The 15,992-nt window shown below is 46.8% G+C and overlaps 1 protein-coding gene across 6 annotated transcripts in view; it reads right to left on the reverse strand.

Moving 5' to 3' along the window:
- DMD (dystrophin) overlaps nucleotides 1-15,992 on the reverse strand; it is a 1,630,689-nt gene that overhangs the window by 105,379 nt on the left and 1,509,318 nt on the right. For all 6 annotated transcript variants that reach the window (XM_047076051.1, XM_047076054.1, XM_047076053.1 and 3 more), the window contains one exon: nucleotides 1,796-1,870. In XM_047076051.1, the coding sequence (XP_046932007.1) occupies nucleotides 1,796-1,870 (75 nt within the window). The remainder of the gene's footprint in view (nucleotides 1-1,795; nucleotides 1,871-15,992) is intronic.

Raw genomic sequence — 15,992 nt, forward strand, 5'->3', positions numbered from 1 at the left:
TCTTTTCTTCTCCGTCTACACACTCTCCCTAAACATCTACAGGCTGATGAGTCCTAAATATTATTTGTCTATTTCTGCTGAGTAGCACAGCTTTACCCCCACCCCCTTCACCGGGCAGGGCCACCGTTCGCCCAAGCGAGCACCTAGTAGCTTCCTTGGGTCCCCTTCACCCACCTGGTTAAGTACATCACGAAGGCCTGTCACGTTCACCTCTTAAGTATTTCTCCACTGTCTCCACTTCTCTCCATTACTCCAGCATCCATTCATGCCACCATGTTGCCAGTGTAAATTTTTTTTTTAACGTTTTTATTTATTTTTGAGACAGAGAGAGACAGAGCGTGAGCAGGGGAGGGGCAGAGAGACAGGGAGACACAGAATCCGAAGCAGGCTCCAGGCTCCGAGCTGTCAGCCCAGAGCCCCACGCGGGGCTCAAACTCACAGACCGTGAGATCGTGACCTGAGCTGAAGTCGGACGCTCAACCGACTGAGCGACCCAGGCGCCCCAGACGACGTTGCCAGTTTAGAGCACCGCAACTGCTCAACCAGTCTCTCTGGTCAGGTGCACAACCCGCTCGGTCAACCCACACTCGACTGCACAGGCACGATGACCTTTCTAAATGAAAATCCCACCATGTCATCCCCTTGCGTGGCTCCCCATTGACCTCTAAGCTCTACATAAGTTTCAAAAGCCTTTCACCATCTGCCCCCCACCTGTGTCTCCGGCCAAATGTTTCACCATAGCCCCTTCTTGGGACTCTATGCTTCAGCCAGGCCCCAGTGTGTTCAGTTCCTGAACACATCAGCACATGCTACTCCTTCCAACTCGAACGCTCCTAGAGCAAGCGGGACTAATCCTTCTGGACTCACAGAGCTTAGCCACCATTTCCTCAAGCAAAAGCTCACCCCCACAACTAGCTGTTCTCATAGTACCCCTAGTCTACTGTCACATAACTAAATACAGGACTTTGAAACTGTCTCTTCGCTATTCCTCAAGGTGCCCATCAAGTGTGCAACTAGAAATGGGACCACGTGCTTTTGTTTTGTTTTGACCAGTTGTGCCCCTTCTCGACGATCTTCTATTCATTCACCTATGTCTCCAGCCTCTCATGGACCCCCTGGGTCTCCCTCATGAGGCTACGAGTGCCATCCAGGTAGGGCCTGTGCCTGTCTCTGCCATGGTTCTATCACCAGTGCACACGGGCCCTCAAACAATATATTCTACCTCACCTTGATGACAGCGGAGAGGTATAAATAAACTACGAGACGAAGACACAGAGCCGTATGACATGCCACGATTTCCCCACGGACGTGGGATACTCAGCAGAAGCAGAGAAACCAGCCCATCGTCTGTACTTTTATCATCACATCATTCATCGGAACATTAGCAGTCAAGCTAATAATCTACTCACACCTACAAAATGCGGCAGGGCTAATGCAGCTATTGACTTCTACAACGTACCGTTTAGAAGAAGGAGAAACAAAGGCAGAAGAGGGAGAGAGATTTCAAGGTTCAGAAAGGTAACCCTGGACGCCAGTGTCACTAGCTGGGACCAAAACGTACAAATACCTTGTCCAATCAAGGAACGGTGACACAGGAGAGACTCTAGACAATATCACAAAGTACTCTAGGGGCACATTAGGCCACAGACACCTTACTAAAGGGAAATCTATCTTGCAGCTGGACGTGTGATAGCTATTTCTCCCCCTCTGCAAGTGAAAATACCCCTGGTCCCACTTTTTTTTTTTTTTAAGCCAAGACGAACGTCAAGTGTTCCAAGCACTGGTTAATACTCACAGCAAAGGGCCTTCTGCAGTCTTCGGAGCTTCATGGCGGTCCTATAAGCTGAGAACCTGACATTATTCAGGTCCGCTGGGGAAAAAAGAGACAAAAGAGAGGGCATTTTGTTATTTCATCAGAAAGCACAAAAGCTCCCAGTGTTTCGGAAACAACAACAGGAACACAGAGAAAAAAATCTTTCGTATATCCCCCGAATTTAAAAATTCTATCGCGGTGCCTGGGTGGCTCAGTCGGTTAAGCGTCCAACTTTGACCATGATCTCTTGTGGTTGGGGGAGGTACAAGCCCCAAGTTGGGCTCTGTGCGGAGAGCTGAGAGCCTGGAGCCTGCTTCTGATTCTGTGTCTCCCTCTCTCTCTGCCCCTCCCCTGCTCACACATTGAATAATGTGTTTACTGAATAAAAACATTGAAAAAACATTTTTAAAACTTCTGTCAATGCGAGAAAAGCAAAAAAAAACCCAAAAAATGTTTTTTTGCTGTCTGACAATCAGGAAAGCTAAGTTCTGTGAAGGACTCCAGTGGCAGAGCCCACAGGGCATTCATTCATGTAGTCCTTATTCCTAAAAGGGAACAGACACACAGGGAGTCTTTTTCTTCTACACTATAACCTCGGTTCTCTTGGAGTGGATCTTGGCTACACAATTAAAAGAGAACAAGCAATCTATTTTTGAAATAGCTATTAGAACTTCGCAAACAATCAAGGGGCGATGCAATACTTTTTTGAGTTTTTTTTTTTTTCTTTATAAGTGTATCGGGGTGCCTGGGTGGCTCAGTCAGTTGAGTGTCCGATTTGGGCTCAGGTCATGATCTCACGGCTCGTGGGTTCGAGCCCCACGTCGGGCTCTGTGCGGACAGCTCAGAGCCTGGAGCCTGCTTCGGATTCTGTGTCTCCCTCTCTCTCTCACTCCCCCTCCCCTGCTCATGCTATCTCTGTCTCTCAAAAATAAATAAATATTAAAAAATTTTTTTTAAGTATAGGTGACTTTGTTTTCACGGTAATAATTAAAACAACATTTCATTAATGACAATACAGGAGACCTTCTAAAAAAGATAGAAGTTTAAGACAAAGATCTCAGGTAAATGAAAAGTATGTTTGTAGAATTTAAAAATCACAGTGGGAGAGCTTCAGGCTTGAAAGGATGAATACTGGGTTTATTTATATGATGACTTTTTGTCCAAGTTTTTATCTGAATTCCAGTTAGTTAACAAACGGCGCAAGATCAGTTTCAGGTGCGGAACATGGTGATTCATCGCTCATATACACCACCCAGGGCCCTTCACAGCAAGTGCCCTGCTTAATCCCCATCACCCATTTAATATCATACTTTCTTCTGATGATCAAAGTTACACATGCTCACTGTGGACAACTTGGACATTAAAGAAAAATTTACAATCAAGTAAGCAAATCACCGAGAATCCCCTTACCCAAAGATATGCACTGTTAACCTTTCGAGAATTTCTTAGTGTGTGTGAGTTTGAGATGCATTTTCCAAGAGAACTGGGACCAAAGTAAACATTTAGTTTATACTCTGAGGAGCCACCATCCTAATAGTCAGCACAGGTTAACATCTCAGTGATGGAGTCCGACAGTCTATCAGGCCCAACTCACCTTCCCCAACAGGAAGCTTTACTCAGATAATGCCCTTACTCAAGGGTGTGCAAGCCTTGCAATAAACTGGGCTGTATTTCTTTGCTACCATTTCTGTGTAGGTATGTTTCAGGAACCCAGTTCCAAAAGGCTCCTTGAAGACAAGGACTCTCTCTCCTACTTCTGTCATCTCTCCCAGGGACTTAATATACAACTGCTTTCTGAAAAAGCAGGTCTCCTGCAGCTAGTGAACTGTTGACAGAATGGAGGAACAAACGAACAAAAGAATGAAGGAAAAAAAAAACCAGACAATCGAGTGGCACCCATGACACCAATTCTACTTGGGGGTTAGGAGAGGGAAATAATGTAATGCACCCCCGAGTCGCCTGGTTCAACATTATCAGCTTCACGGCCTTTGCAGAGACCAAACGGAAAAACCTGAATTGACATGAGGGAGAAGAAAAACGATATCCGTAATTTACTTTAAAATATTCGGCAGAAAAAAAAAAAAATATTCGGCAGACGGGGCGCCTGGGTGGTTCAGTCGGTTGGGCGTCCGACTTTGGCTCGGGTTAGGAGCTCACGGTTCGTGAGTGCGAGCCCCGCGTCGGGCTCTGGGCTGACAGCTCAGAGCCTGGAGCCTGCTTCGGATTCTGAGTCTCCCCCTCTCATGCTCTGTCTCTCAGTAAAATAAAGCATTAAAAAAAAAAGATGTTTAAAATATTCAGCATAAATATCAACACGAATGACAGTACGCTATCCAGGATACGTATATGCATACGCATCCAGGATACGTATACTGGCGAGGATAGGGAGCGAGTGGACCTCTTCAGACGCTGCTGGTGGGAATGGAAGATAGTTCAACCACCTCGGGAAACCGGTTGAGTAGTTTCCCATGAAATTGAACACACATCTCTCTTATGACCCAGATATTCCACTCCCGGAGATTTACCGAAAAGAAAGAAAAGCATGTCCACGGCAGTAGCTTTAACCACAGTAGCTAAAATCCTGGCAACAAAGCAACAGGAGAGCGAATAAAGAGACTGTGGCGTACTCCTGCAGGGCGCCGAGTTTAAAGAAAACCCTCACGTGGCCAGTGCAGCATGACGTACGTACGTGTTAGCTTATGCTACGACGCAGAGGCGCTCAGCCGTCTGAGTCAGGAATGCACACTCTAGGGGTGGGTGGCTAGCAATTCATCAAAAAGCCTCACCCCGGAGGTGGCCACTCCAAGTACTTCAGCTATATTTAGCTCCTATCACACCGGGGGATTCATTAATTATCCAAATTAACGCTAGATAGGTCTGCGCTGGTGACGTTAGCGGTTTGCGAAACATGAGGACCGCTGGAAAAGGTTTCGAAACGCTGGCCGCCCTTCCATTATCGGGCTCTGAGAAGAATCTAGCAGGCTCTCCACCCAGAGAAAGGGTGCCCTAGGCCGGATTCCAAAAGGTCCACCTGCCGGTCACTGAATTGCTGGTGGCGCGAATTCCATCAGTCAACAGAAGCCGGATCACAATTACCGGGGGAGGGCGGCTTTCAAAGTACCACTTCCCAGGGCCCGGCTCCCAGATTTTCTTGCTCTGTAGATCCGGGGAGGGACTGACAGTACGCATCCCTAACAACTTTCCAGGAGATTCTGACGCTGCTGGTCCCAGGACCACACTTGGAGACCCGCTGTGTCCGAGGGCTGTGGCCCGGCACGGTGAGGCTCTCTCGCTGAGCACACAAAAAGGCAGGGCTGGGACTTCACGGTGCCTTTTGCATACGCTTTAGTGAGACTGGTTTCCGCCCCGTGGCTAAGCGATGTTCTTTTGTGACAGAGCCTGTTCGGAGACGGGCCTTCGTTATGAACTGGTAGGTAGGTCCTAGTTATCCAAAGCGTCATTCGAGGGTCAGCGGCACGACCCGGAGCTTGTCAGAAATGCAGAATCTTTGGCCCCACCCAGATCCACGAATCAGAATCAACACGTTGAACAAGATCCCCAGGTGATTACTCTAATCGTACATTTTGATGAAATCTATTGTTTGGTGTTGTTAAAGGTCAAGTATGTGTTGTCTTTTGTTTTTCCTTTCTCAAGTTCCACTCTGCGGACTTTTGGGAGGGTGTTCGATGACAACTATGACCGATGAACCCAACAATTCACCCCTGGGATCTATCTGCGGGTCTCTTGTTTATGATGAACACCAGTAAAAAGTACTCGATGTATAAAAAGTGTCTAAACGCGTTCTCCCTCAAAGGCGATTGGTACAGATTCCCTCTCCTCCAAGTGAATTCACTTTTCTCTCCAAAGCTTGTTCTCTGCTCAGGACAACTTGATTCACCTAGGGCCCCCCTTCTGCCCTTCGTGATCTCTCTCTGCTTACCTTTTTGGGTGGTCTCAGCCAACTCACGTCTTGGGGCACTAAGCCACAAGACGCTCATTCCTGGCCTCCCCTCGACAAGGGTGTAACACCAGCAGCGTGATCACGCTTTCCCCACACGTGGCGGCACAGAGTTCCTTCACACGCTCGTGAACGAGCCTCTTTGGCTCTTTTGTAAAATAAGCCACATGGAAACACGGGGACGCCCTTCTTGTCAAGTACACACTACTCCTCCTGTACCACCATCCCGTAACACTTTCCAAGGAACATGCCTCCAACTCCAAATTTCCTTTCATTCACTGACTTACACACTAGTGTGGGGCGTCGACTGCGTCGATCAAACGTCTGAGCAGAAGGCAGTGGCGAAACTTCCTCTTGTTTTTCTCTTCCTTCCTAAGCCTCCTGTCCGACTGTCCCTGGACTCATCGGCCCAGCCTACCGTCTTCCTTCTTTCCTAAAACACATCCTTCTCCCACGACCAATTCTACCCCTTTGCTAATTTTCTTGGTTCCATTCAGAATTCAGAACGAACGATCTAAAGGAGGTCAGAAACTTCAGCCATGTTTCACAGTTTATTTCAAGAACTGGCAAATTCCACCAGAAGCTACATCCAAGCGGGAGAGGCAAGGGTGATCTGACTCTTTCAGGGTGCGGTTCACTACGGAATACTCTCTGAGACAGGCCTCTGGTACATTCCTCCTCTAGCAGCTCTCTCAGCGTCCCCAAAGCAGTTCGAACTTTGTTCCCTTCCAAATCCTTCTGACTATGGCATTCTGCCTCCGGTTTATCCTCTCGGACACCCTTTCAGCGGACCCCCCCACCCACTGCCCTTCTGCCACCAGTTTTCAAGGCACCGTAGTCCAACCTCACCACGGTGCTCGGACAGTGATCTGGAAACATCAGAAGAAAGCAGCTACGGAAAATATCTAGGTTTCATCATAATGCAACAGAAGGCATACAAATGTTTATCTAGTAACCAGCACTGAACCACACCAGAGCTCTGGTGCCCTGACAGCCCTACTCAAGAGAGATAACCATCTGTGTTGTTTGCGTCTGCCCGTGTTGCTAGGAATCTGCAGTACCACTCCCTCTGGCTTACAGCTGGAGGCGTTGAGTCTCTAGCCTTGGGAAGGCACGTAGGATGCACACAGAAACCTCAAGACGTGGGACAGCTGCGGACAACGCGACACGGTCCCGGGCTGAGGCTGGAACTGACCTGGTAGCTGAAATATGCATGCCCAATAAACCTAAACTCCCCCCCCCCTTCCCCACCCCTGTCCCCCGAGGGAGGGAGGCTGGCCTCCACTTTCCCCGGGAGCTGCCTTTCCAGGACTTGGATCCAAGTTGTAATGAGCTCACCAGCGCTCAGTAACCGGAACTCAAGAGGAGTGAGACTATCCAAGAAACGAGTTACACAATGTTTCCATGGCAGCTGGGAGAAAGCACACTTCAGAAGGATAAAGACGCTGAACTGAACATTCCTCTTCATGACTTGAATTATTTTATCCAGGGCTGGTGCTGGCCTAAAAATAGAGAAATCTAGAAACTGACGGAAGAAGGGCAAATATCAAACTATCTACCTTCTCAAGTTCAATCACCAGCTACTGAAGGGACGGCCCATTTATAGCTTTTATTTTGAGGCACAAAACAAGTAACGGGGGGGGGGTTGCCCCTTTGTTTAGCCTGGGAATTCCTCTGGACTTTGGTAAATATTTCTGTTGTAAGATTTTTACTTCCAGTTCAGGGGAAGGTGGATGGTAGAAGGTGTCAAATGCCAGAAAAGAGGAACGACAGCTCAAGTCAGAAATCTACACACATTGGACAACGGTCTTGCAAAAAGAGTGCACAACACCTCAGCATTTAAAGTCGAGGGAAAACTTGGAAAATATTCTAAGAAATAAACCATTAGGCCCTCTCATTTCCATTTTTTGTTTTGCATTTTTCATTTCAGCTTTACAGCTGGTTTCTGCCGTTCGATCATGCTTCAAAAGTCCTGCTATCTCTGACTGAACTGAGGTCTAGGATTTAAAACAAGGACTATTCCAGTCTGGCTTTCCAATGGCTTGGAAATGAGACTTGGGAAAAAAAAAAATGAGACTTTTTGGTAAAGGCTCAAAGTTTTAGTGTGTTTATCTATTAGGTAGGAAGAATGATAATGACCTCATAAAATTAATGAGTGGAAAGAGCTGGATGGCCAAAGATTATTCCAACAGATAAATTAGCGCTGTGGTCTTTGTGTCTTCCTACCAACTCGGTTTCCCCCGAAGAAACGTAATCCAACTCATTCAGGGGACCACGAGTGAAGCATACAATTTGGAGGCAGTATGATCATTTTTGGTACAGTTCCGGCCTGAATGTTTGGCATGCAGGACGAAGTAAACGAATACTGCATATCTATTTGCATCATTTTCCAAAGAAGCCAAAACAAGGCAGTCTCGCCTGCCCGGCACCCCTTCTCCTACAGGAAGGTGGCGGATATTTAAATGGATTTGGGGCATCGGGGTGGCTCAGTCGGTTGGGGAAATCAACCGACTTTGGCTCAGCTCATGATCTCACGGCTTGAGATCGAGCCCCGCGTCGGGCTCTGTGCTGACAGCTCGGAGCCTGGAGCCTGCTTCGGACTCTGTGTCTCCCTCTCTCTCTGACCCTCCCCCGTTCATGCTCTGTTTCTGTCTCATAAACATCAAAAAATAAATAAATAAAAATAAAATAAATGGACTCAAGTGTCTCTCAACTTCTAAGGACGTACACTTCACGTACTCTGTCCACACCAGCTAACTACCACCCCTCTTCCTTTCTCCTTCAAATTAAGTGTCTCTAAGAACGGGCTACGACACCCATCTTCTCATCCCCTTTGCATTCTTTCCCCGGCCTCACTCTTCCTATAGTGTTCTAATGGACCTTCCACCTGGCAAGTATTCTCCGGGCCAGGTCAACCTCCCTAGAAGAGACCAGAACCATGGGTCTTAATGAGGCTCGAGACAAACTGAGTAATTTAAACCAAGTCTGCCTTGAAAGCAAGGTAAGCCAGCACATCCAGGCCTCGGGGATTTTAGAGGACAACGCAGAATTACTGGGAACCCTTCGACAACGGGTAGGGTTTCTAGAACTTATCTTTTTTTTTTTTTTTTTAATTTTTTTTTCCAACATTTATTTATTTTTGGGACAGAGAGAGAGACAGAGCATGAACGGGGGAGGGGCAGAGAGAGGGAGACACAGAATCGGAAACAGGCTCCAGGCTCCGAGCCATCAGCCCAGAGCCCAACGCGGGGCTCGAACTCACGGACCGCGAGATCGTGACCTGGCTGAAGTCGGACGCTTAACCGACTGCGCCACCCAGGCGCCCCTAGAACTTATCTTTTAAAAGTCAGCTGAGAAAGAAGAGGTACATTAACCCATGAGACTTGGCCGTTAATGTTTTTAAATATATTTGAGGCCTTTTAAACTCTAAACTCATTCAAACCTCATCATCAACATAGAACTTTACCCAAATGGGGATAAAGTAAATGTACACAGAGGGACACAGGAAGTACACCTTCAGAGCTACGAGAACTCCAGAAAGCCAAGCCTGTGAACTTAAATTACCACCGAGTGACGCTTCCAGAAGTGAAATGGTATTACTTATTTGCCACCAGGGACCCTCGAGAATTTTTTTTTTTTATTTTTTTAATGTTTATTTTTGAGACAGAGAGAGAGAGAGCATGAACGGGGGAGGGTCAGAGAGAGAGGGAGACACAGAATCCGAAGCAGGCTCCAGGCTCTGAGCTGTCAGCACAGAGCCCGACGCGGGGCTCGCACTCACGGACCGTGAGATCATGACCTGAGCCAAAGTCGGACGCTTAACTGACTGAGCCACCTAGGCGCCCCCCTCTAGAATTTTTCTAACACATGAAGAGAAGAAGCACCTAAGTAGTCCACTGTGGCCCAAACGTGGTGGACTTCAAATTGCAGAAGAGAGAAGGAGGTTATAAGCCAAAAATTAAAAAAAACAGAAAATTGAGAAGTTCAACGGTGAAATCAAAGATAGCACAAAATCCCGACCGTGGGTCTGCTCGAGGCCTTTCTGGCTCCCTCCTCTGGCCTGGCCTTCCTCAGCAGAGGCTCCCTAACTCTTGGCAACACTGTTCTCCTGAAAGAGGGGATACCCAAATTGGTTTTGCTCCCAGTCCCCTGCTGTGCTAAAAGGTTAGTTGAGAAAGCATGTTCTGTAACAAATGGCCCACATAAAGTTTTTTTGTTGGGGGGCGTTACTATAGAGCCTTAAATACCATTACGGGGAGGGTGCCTGTTGGCTCAGTCAGCACAGCACGCGGCTCTGGATCTCGGAATTGTGAGTTCAAGCCCCAAATTGGGTCTAGAGATTAAATAAAATGAATGAATGAATGAATCCCATTTGGGGAGCCGGACAGCTTCCCCAGATAATGGAGAGCTGACTCCTAATGACACTGTGGTGCCATATTCCTATTTAAGTTTCATCTTATTTATTTTGAGGGACAGAGAGAGTGAGCGGGGGAAGGGCCGACAGAGAGGGAGAGAGAGAATCCCAAGCAGGCTCCAGGCTATCAACGCAGAACTGTCAGCGTGGAGCCCGACACGGGGCTCAAACCCACCAATCGTGAGATCATGACCTGAGCCAAAACCAAGAGTCAGATGCTTGACTGAACGAGCCACCCAGGCACCCCAATGGGCCACGTTCCTTTTACTTCAGCTTCCGATCAGAAAGCACTGGGGTGGCTGTGATTCTCAAAACCTTGCCCACCAAAAAATACAAACAAAATAATACTCATGATTTCAAAAGACCGTTTAGGCAAAACTGGTCTATAGCTTTTTAAAAGACCTGCATGGAGCCATAATCCTTCCATCTGTCCTTTCAGTACTTCCTGAGAGGACACAAAGAAGGAAACAGAGGCCAGGCAGGCTGCTCTGGGAAAGTGAGGTTTTAGCAAAGACCTAGAGGGTGATGGGGATTAACCGGGTAGAGGCCAAGAACAAAACAAGATCATGGGCCAGCATGTGTAAAAGGAGGCTCCCAAGTAGACAAGAGCACGGACCATGAAGAATCTTAAGATCAGTAGTGCTGAAATCTCAGAGAGTGAGGAAGAATGGACGCCATGAGGCCTGACAGGCAGGAAGAGGCCTATTCAGGGCCCTCCACATCGCTGTAAGAACTCAACTCGGGATTTCCAGTTACCTAAGGCAGAGGGAACACACTCGTTTCTGTCTCCTTATTCCCGAAACTCTACTAGGATGACAACGTAAGAATTCAAACGGATATCTCCCCAACAGAAGAGGGACAAATCCGGGAAGAAGAGAACAGAGCACAGCTGCAGTATCTGGGAAGCTTGGTAGATGATCTGGTGGTTAACTGACTTAGGAGACCAGAGAAATCCCAAGTCTCAATTAATATGAGGGGAAGAAGGGCAAGTTGGGCCGGGGGGGGGGGGGGGGTGGTGGTGGTGGTGGGGGAGGGACTGGGGGCTAATTAAGAAGGTTCCCAATGTACACAACCAAGGAGTCTCAAAACATCGGAGGCTCCAGGCTCCTGTGAAGGCTGTGATGTGGCTGAAAGATCCAAGGATTGGTTGTCTTTTGAGCCCTGGACACTTTCTCCCCCACCCTAAGCAGCCAAGCGCATCGGCCACTTCCCGCCTCGCATTGATAGAAGGCTGGAGGTTTCATCCCGGGAGAAGCAGACCCAGACATGGGGCAGTGAGGGATAAGCAAGCTTAGGAGTGAGATAAGACACTGGAAACAGAGGGCTTACTTGCCAGGCCAGCACACCCAAAGAATGTAAATCCTTAACTTCACTCCCTGCCCCCAAATTCCACCTTTAGTCAGCCCTTTTTTTTTTTTTTTTCCTTCTGTCAACTCACTGAGAAAGCTTCTCTACCCTCAGCACTTCCTGATTTGCTCTCCTGATCGTTGGAAGGCACTTCAATCGGCAGGGTCACGAAATTGGTCATTAATCTCTCATCAGCCTCCCTTGTCATCTTCATGCTCCAATGGTAGGCACACCAGATGAAGCCAATGCTCTTTCCTTCCTGGCTCCCTCTGGACAGAGACCATCAGAGAGTTCATGGCCGGACAGGATTCCCCCTCTTTGACTCAGAGCCTTCAGTCACTGCCCTCCCGCGTGTTCCTCAGTCCTGGCAGAGGCAACTCAACTCCGGACGCGACTATACCAGCATCGCGAACTTCGCAACTGACCCCCCCCCCCCCCGGCCCCGGTCTCCCTCCAGTCTGTTTTAAACTTCATTAATTAAGCAATCTTACCACTCTCTCTTCATAAATGAGCGCACATCCCAGACTCTCTAGGGCAGGGACCGTTTAATCACATTTTACTCTTTACAATCAAGGTGAGACGATGTAAATGATCACACGTGACTTAATTTTTATGTCTTGCTACAGCTTTTCCTATAACCGAATTCGCAAATCATTTCTGGATAATGGTATGGCCTACTCTTGGGGGGACTGGAAAAGAGTACTACTTTTTCTGCGTGAGATGGACACTGCCTCTTTCAAATCCATCATCCTTTCTCACAGTTGGGGACCCGGGGGGAGAACCTACTTTGATGATGAAATTAAACATTTTCCTCATTTCCTTTAATGGGAGCCTCGACTTCAGCAGTTTCCGGTTTTAGAACGGGCTCAACAGGATTCCCCTACATTCTGAAGTTCCTACCGGGTCTTAGCTTCTCAGCTAGTTGTGGATCCCTTATCTTCCAGGATTTCAACAGATGATCTTTCTCCCCAAACTCCAATCTCTTTCGATCATTCCTCTGGTAAGCAGAGACCAGAGGTCACAAACTGGCTGAATCTAGCCTGTGGATGGGTTTTTTGTTTGTTTGTTTGTTTTTGTGCGGTTCATGGATTTTTGGCTCACATAATGGTTTTTTGAACTGCTGACTGATGTGCCAAGAGTTAAAAATTTGTGGAGGCTTCCATTGTCCTGCTTCTCGGGGGCAAGATGAAGACTCGCATTCCTGCATAACAAGAGGAGATGTGGAGGCTCATTTACCCTAAGGGAAGCTTTTCAGGTCGCCCCAGGTCCTACCCAGCCACCTTCAGTCATTTAAATTCCCTGGTTGGGCCCCAGGAAGCATTTCTTTCAGATTCTGGCCTTGGCAAGACCACTCCCTTGCTCTCCCCCAAACTTGTACCTTTGCCCTTTAGTTACCCAGTCTTTTTCCTGTCCTGGTGGAAATTGTCAGCTTCCTCCAATAACTGGCTATTCTCTGGCTCTCAGATCACTCTATGGAAGCAGTTCTAACCGGGTTTTCCAAAAACTTTCCAGCTATTAATTCTTTGGTCTCCACCTCTTACTAACGCAAACTAAGTGACTCTGCCACCAAAAATACTACTGCCTTAATATACTTACTTTTCCAGTACAAGAACGGGTGGGAAGACAGAACCAAAATCCCAATCACTCTGCTGACTACATTTCATCAAGTGACAATTACTTACACATTTTTAAATCCTCAATTAACATTTATCTAAGCGCCTATTATGGGCCAAACCATGTACTAAGCTCATGGCTTAAAGATTTAGGCTTCTAAGGGGCGCCTGGGCTAGCTCAGTCGGTGGAGTGAGCGATCCTTGATCTCGCCATTGTGGGTTCGAGCCCCACGTTGGGTGCAGAGATTGCTAAAAAATTAAAACTTTCATAGAAAATTCAGGCTTCTAAAAACGTGAGAAAATACAAAACCAACGTACTCACAAAAATCCAGTACGCATTTCCCGGGTATTTGTGACGTTCCAAGTAATATCCACACAGCAAAGCCTGGTTATGTGAGCATGTTTATATACATACACAAACATACAAAGCAAACAGATGGCTGTGTACAATTTTTATATATCCAACACAAAAGGAGTTTTCAACAGGATTTCAGGTGTATTCCAGTGAACATTTTTAAGGTTAAGAGAACTGAAAAATTTCCATATACGGTATGTTCTTTATGAAACCCTGATTCGTTTCTAAGTGAGCCCATAAAAGCTAAAAGTGAATTTAAATACTCAGTTTACAATCAAAATAAAATCTGGGGCGCCTGGGTGGCTCAGTCAGTTGAGTGTCTGACTTCGGCTCAGGTCGTGGTCTTGTGGTTCTTGAGTTCAAGCCCCGCGACCGGTTCTGTGCTGACAGCTTGGAGCCTGGAGCCTGCTTCGGATTCTGTGTCTCCCTCTCTCTGCCCCTCCCCTGCTCTCTCTGTCTCTCAAAAATAAATAAACATTAAAAAAATTTTTTTTAAATAAAAATAAAATCTATACCAATACTGATGAAAATGGGTGATATGACTAATTAGAAGCAGCTTCACTTTTCATTCTTATACTTGAGGAAGAAAAGAGGAGAAAAGAATCTGGGGACTACAGAAAGGACTGTGTGAGTTTACCGCACCCAGGGCCATAAATGCTGGTGTGCAATAAACGTGGTTTGCATTGAATCAGATTCTGACAGTAACTTGCCTACTTTTACTAGGTTTAAGCAGCTGATGACATGAATTCCACATCTGATTTTTCTGCAAATACTACCAATTCCCAGGGCTATGGGTGCGTCACTAGAAGGATTCTCTTGCTTACCCCTTACAGCTGGAGCTTGGGTTTCTTTTTTTGAAACACACATAACAAAGATATCAAGACTATATAAAGGAGTTACAATAAAGGGAGAAAGGAAAAAAAGGCAACATAAAGAGAATGCTTCTGCGTGAGAAAGAGGAGTCGGGTGTATTAAATTGTGGCAGATTGTCGAAGGCTGGTTCACTCAGTACCCATTTCCAAATGCTTTCTCCCTGCCGTTCTCTACTACAAAGGCTGGAGAGTCTCAATTCTCTCAGTCAGCCGGGGACAGCCATGTGAACGCAATCTGACCAATGCTTGAGAAGGTAACTGCAGGGAAGAATTTTCTTTTCCAAACCGAAAAGACAAAGAGCCTCGGAGGAGGAAGGTCCTTTTCTCCTCCCCGCCGGGGTTGGGGGGGGGGGATGGGGGGCGGCAGTCACCCTGGAACCACGAGGTCAAACATCTGTGGCTAAAGATGGTACAGCGGGACACAGAGACAGACGCATCTCTGACGGCATACCCCGGAACTCTTCCTTAGCTCTGTACGGTCTCCAGAAATCTGCTTCTACAAAACCATCTCCCCCAGTGTGGCCCACGTACAGTTAGTTGGTCAGAGGTTTTCTTACTTGCAGCAAAATGTATTTGTAACTGACACGTTAATTGAACTGTCATCAACAAACTGCAGAAGACTAATTACAGAGCATCACCCATTCCCTGTCAGCCTCCTGGGAGCGGAGCAAAAAAACATTAGCAGTAAAGAGATCTTGGATCACAGCGCTCCCCACCAGTCGCTACCTGGTATCGCCAGGGATGTGGGACAGTTTGACAGTTAATTTAATTTCAAACAACGTTGTAATAGCGGGCTTGTATGAATAAGGCAGGCTTCTAGACAGAAACAGATCTGCAGAAGGTCTAATGAGACATTTGTTTTGAATGAGACGTTAACAAGTCTGATTGTGCCCAGATGTAAGATAAGGATTCAAATTTTTAAATACATATTTCTCTGGAAGTTAATAACTACCTATGTATGAACACTTGTAAGTAACCAATTTTTCATTAACTCTTTAGACGTGTTCATATCTTTACCTCATTAGTATAAAATCTCCTTAAAGACAAGTAGCATCCTTCCTTACAGCTCTTAAGATAAAGGTTATTTAAAAAGAAAAAAAAAAAAAAAAAAGCTTTGGTAACTTTCAGCTATTTGGAAGTTTCAAAACCCAAATTAAGGCCCTAAAATCTCTCCTTCATCTGACAGTGTTCAGTTTCAGGTTCTGATTGAAAATGATTTGCATCCTTTTCTGCTTCTCTCCATGTTTTTGGTCCCCAACTGCCACACTCCCCTCAATATCCATTCTCCTCCATCTCTTCATGAGTAAGATAGACGCCAAAATGAACACCAGTGGAAATCTGATCTTCATTACCATGGGAAAAGCAAATTAACGTTCTTGCAAAAAAACTGTTTTGCAACATGACTACTTGACGCCAGTGGGTATTCACACTTTAATCTTGCAAGGGAGGGGCGCCTGGGTGGCTCAGTGGATTGAGCTTCGGACTTCAGCTCAGGTCATGATCTCCCGGTTTGAGTTCGGGCCCCATATCGGGCTGTCTGCTGTCAGCACAGAGCCTGGATCCTGCTTTGGATCCTCTCTCCCCACCCCTCCTGCCCCTCCCCTCCCCTCTCTCTCTGTC

Source organism: Lynx rufus, unplaced genomic scaffold (assembly GCF_022079265.1).
Source record: "Lynx rufus isolate CCGP_SWC_20201006 ecotype Redwood Valley unplaced genomic scaffold, mLynRuf1.p SCAF_14, whole genome shotgun sequence".
Lineage (NCBI taxonomy): Eukaryota > Metazoa > Chordata > Mammalia > Carnivora > Felidae > Lynx > Lynx rufus.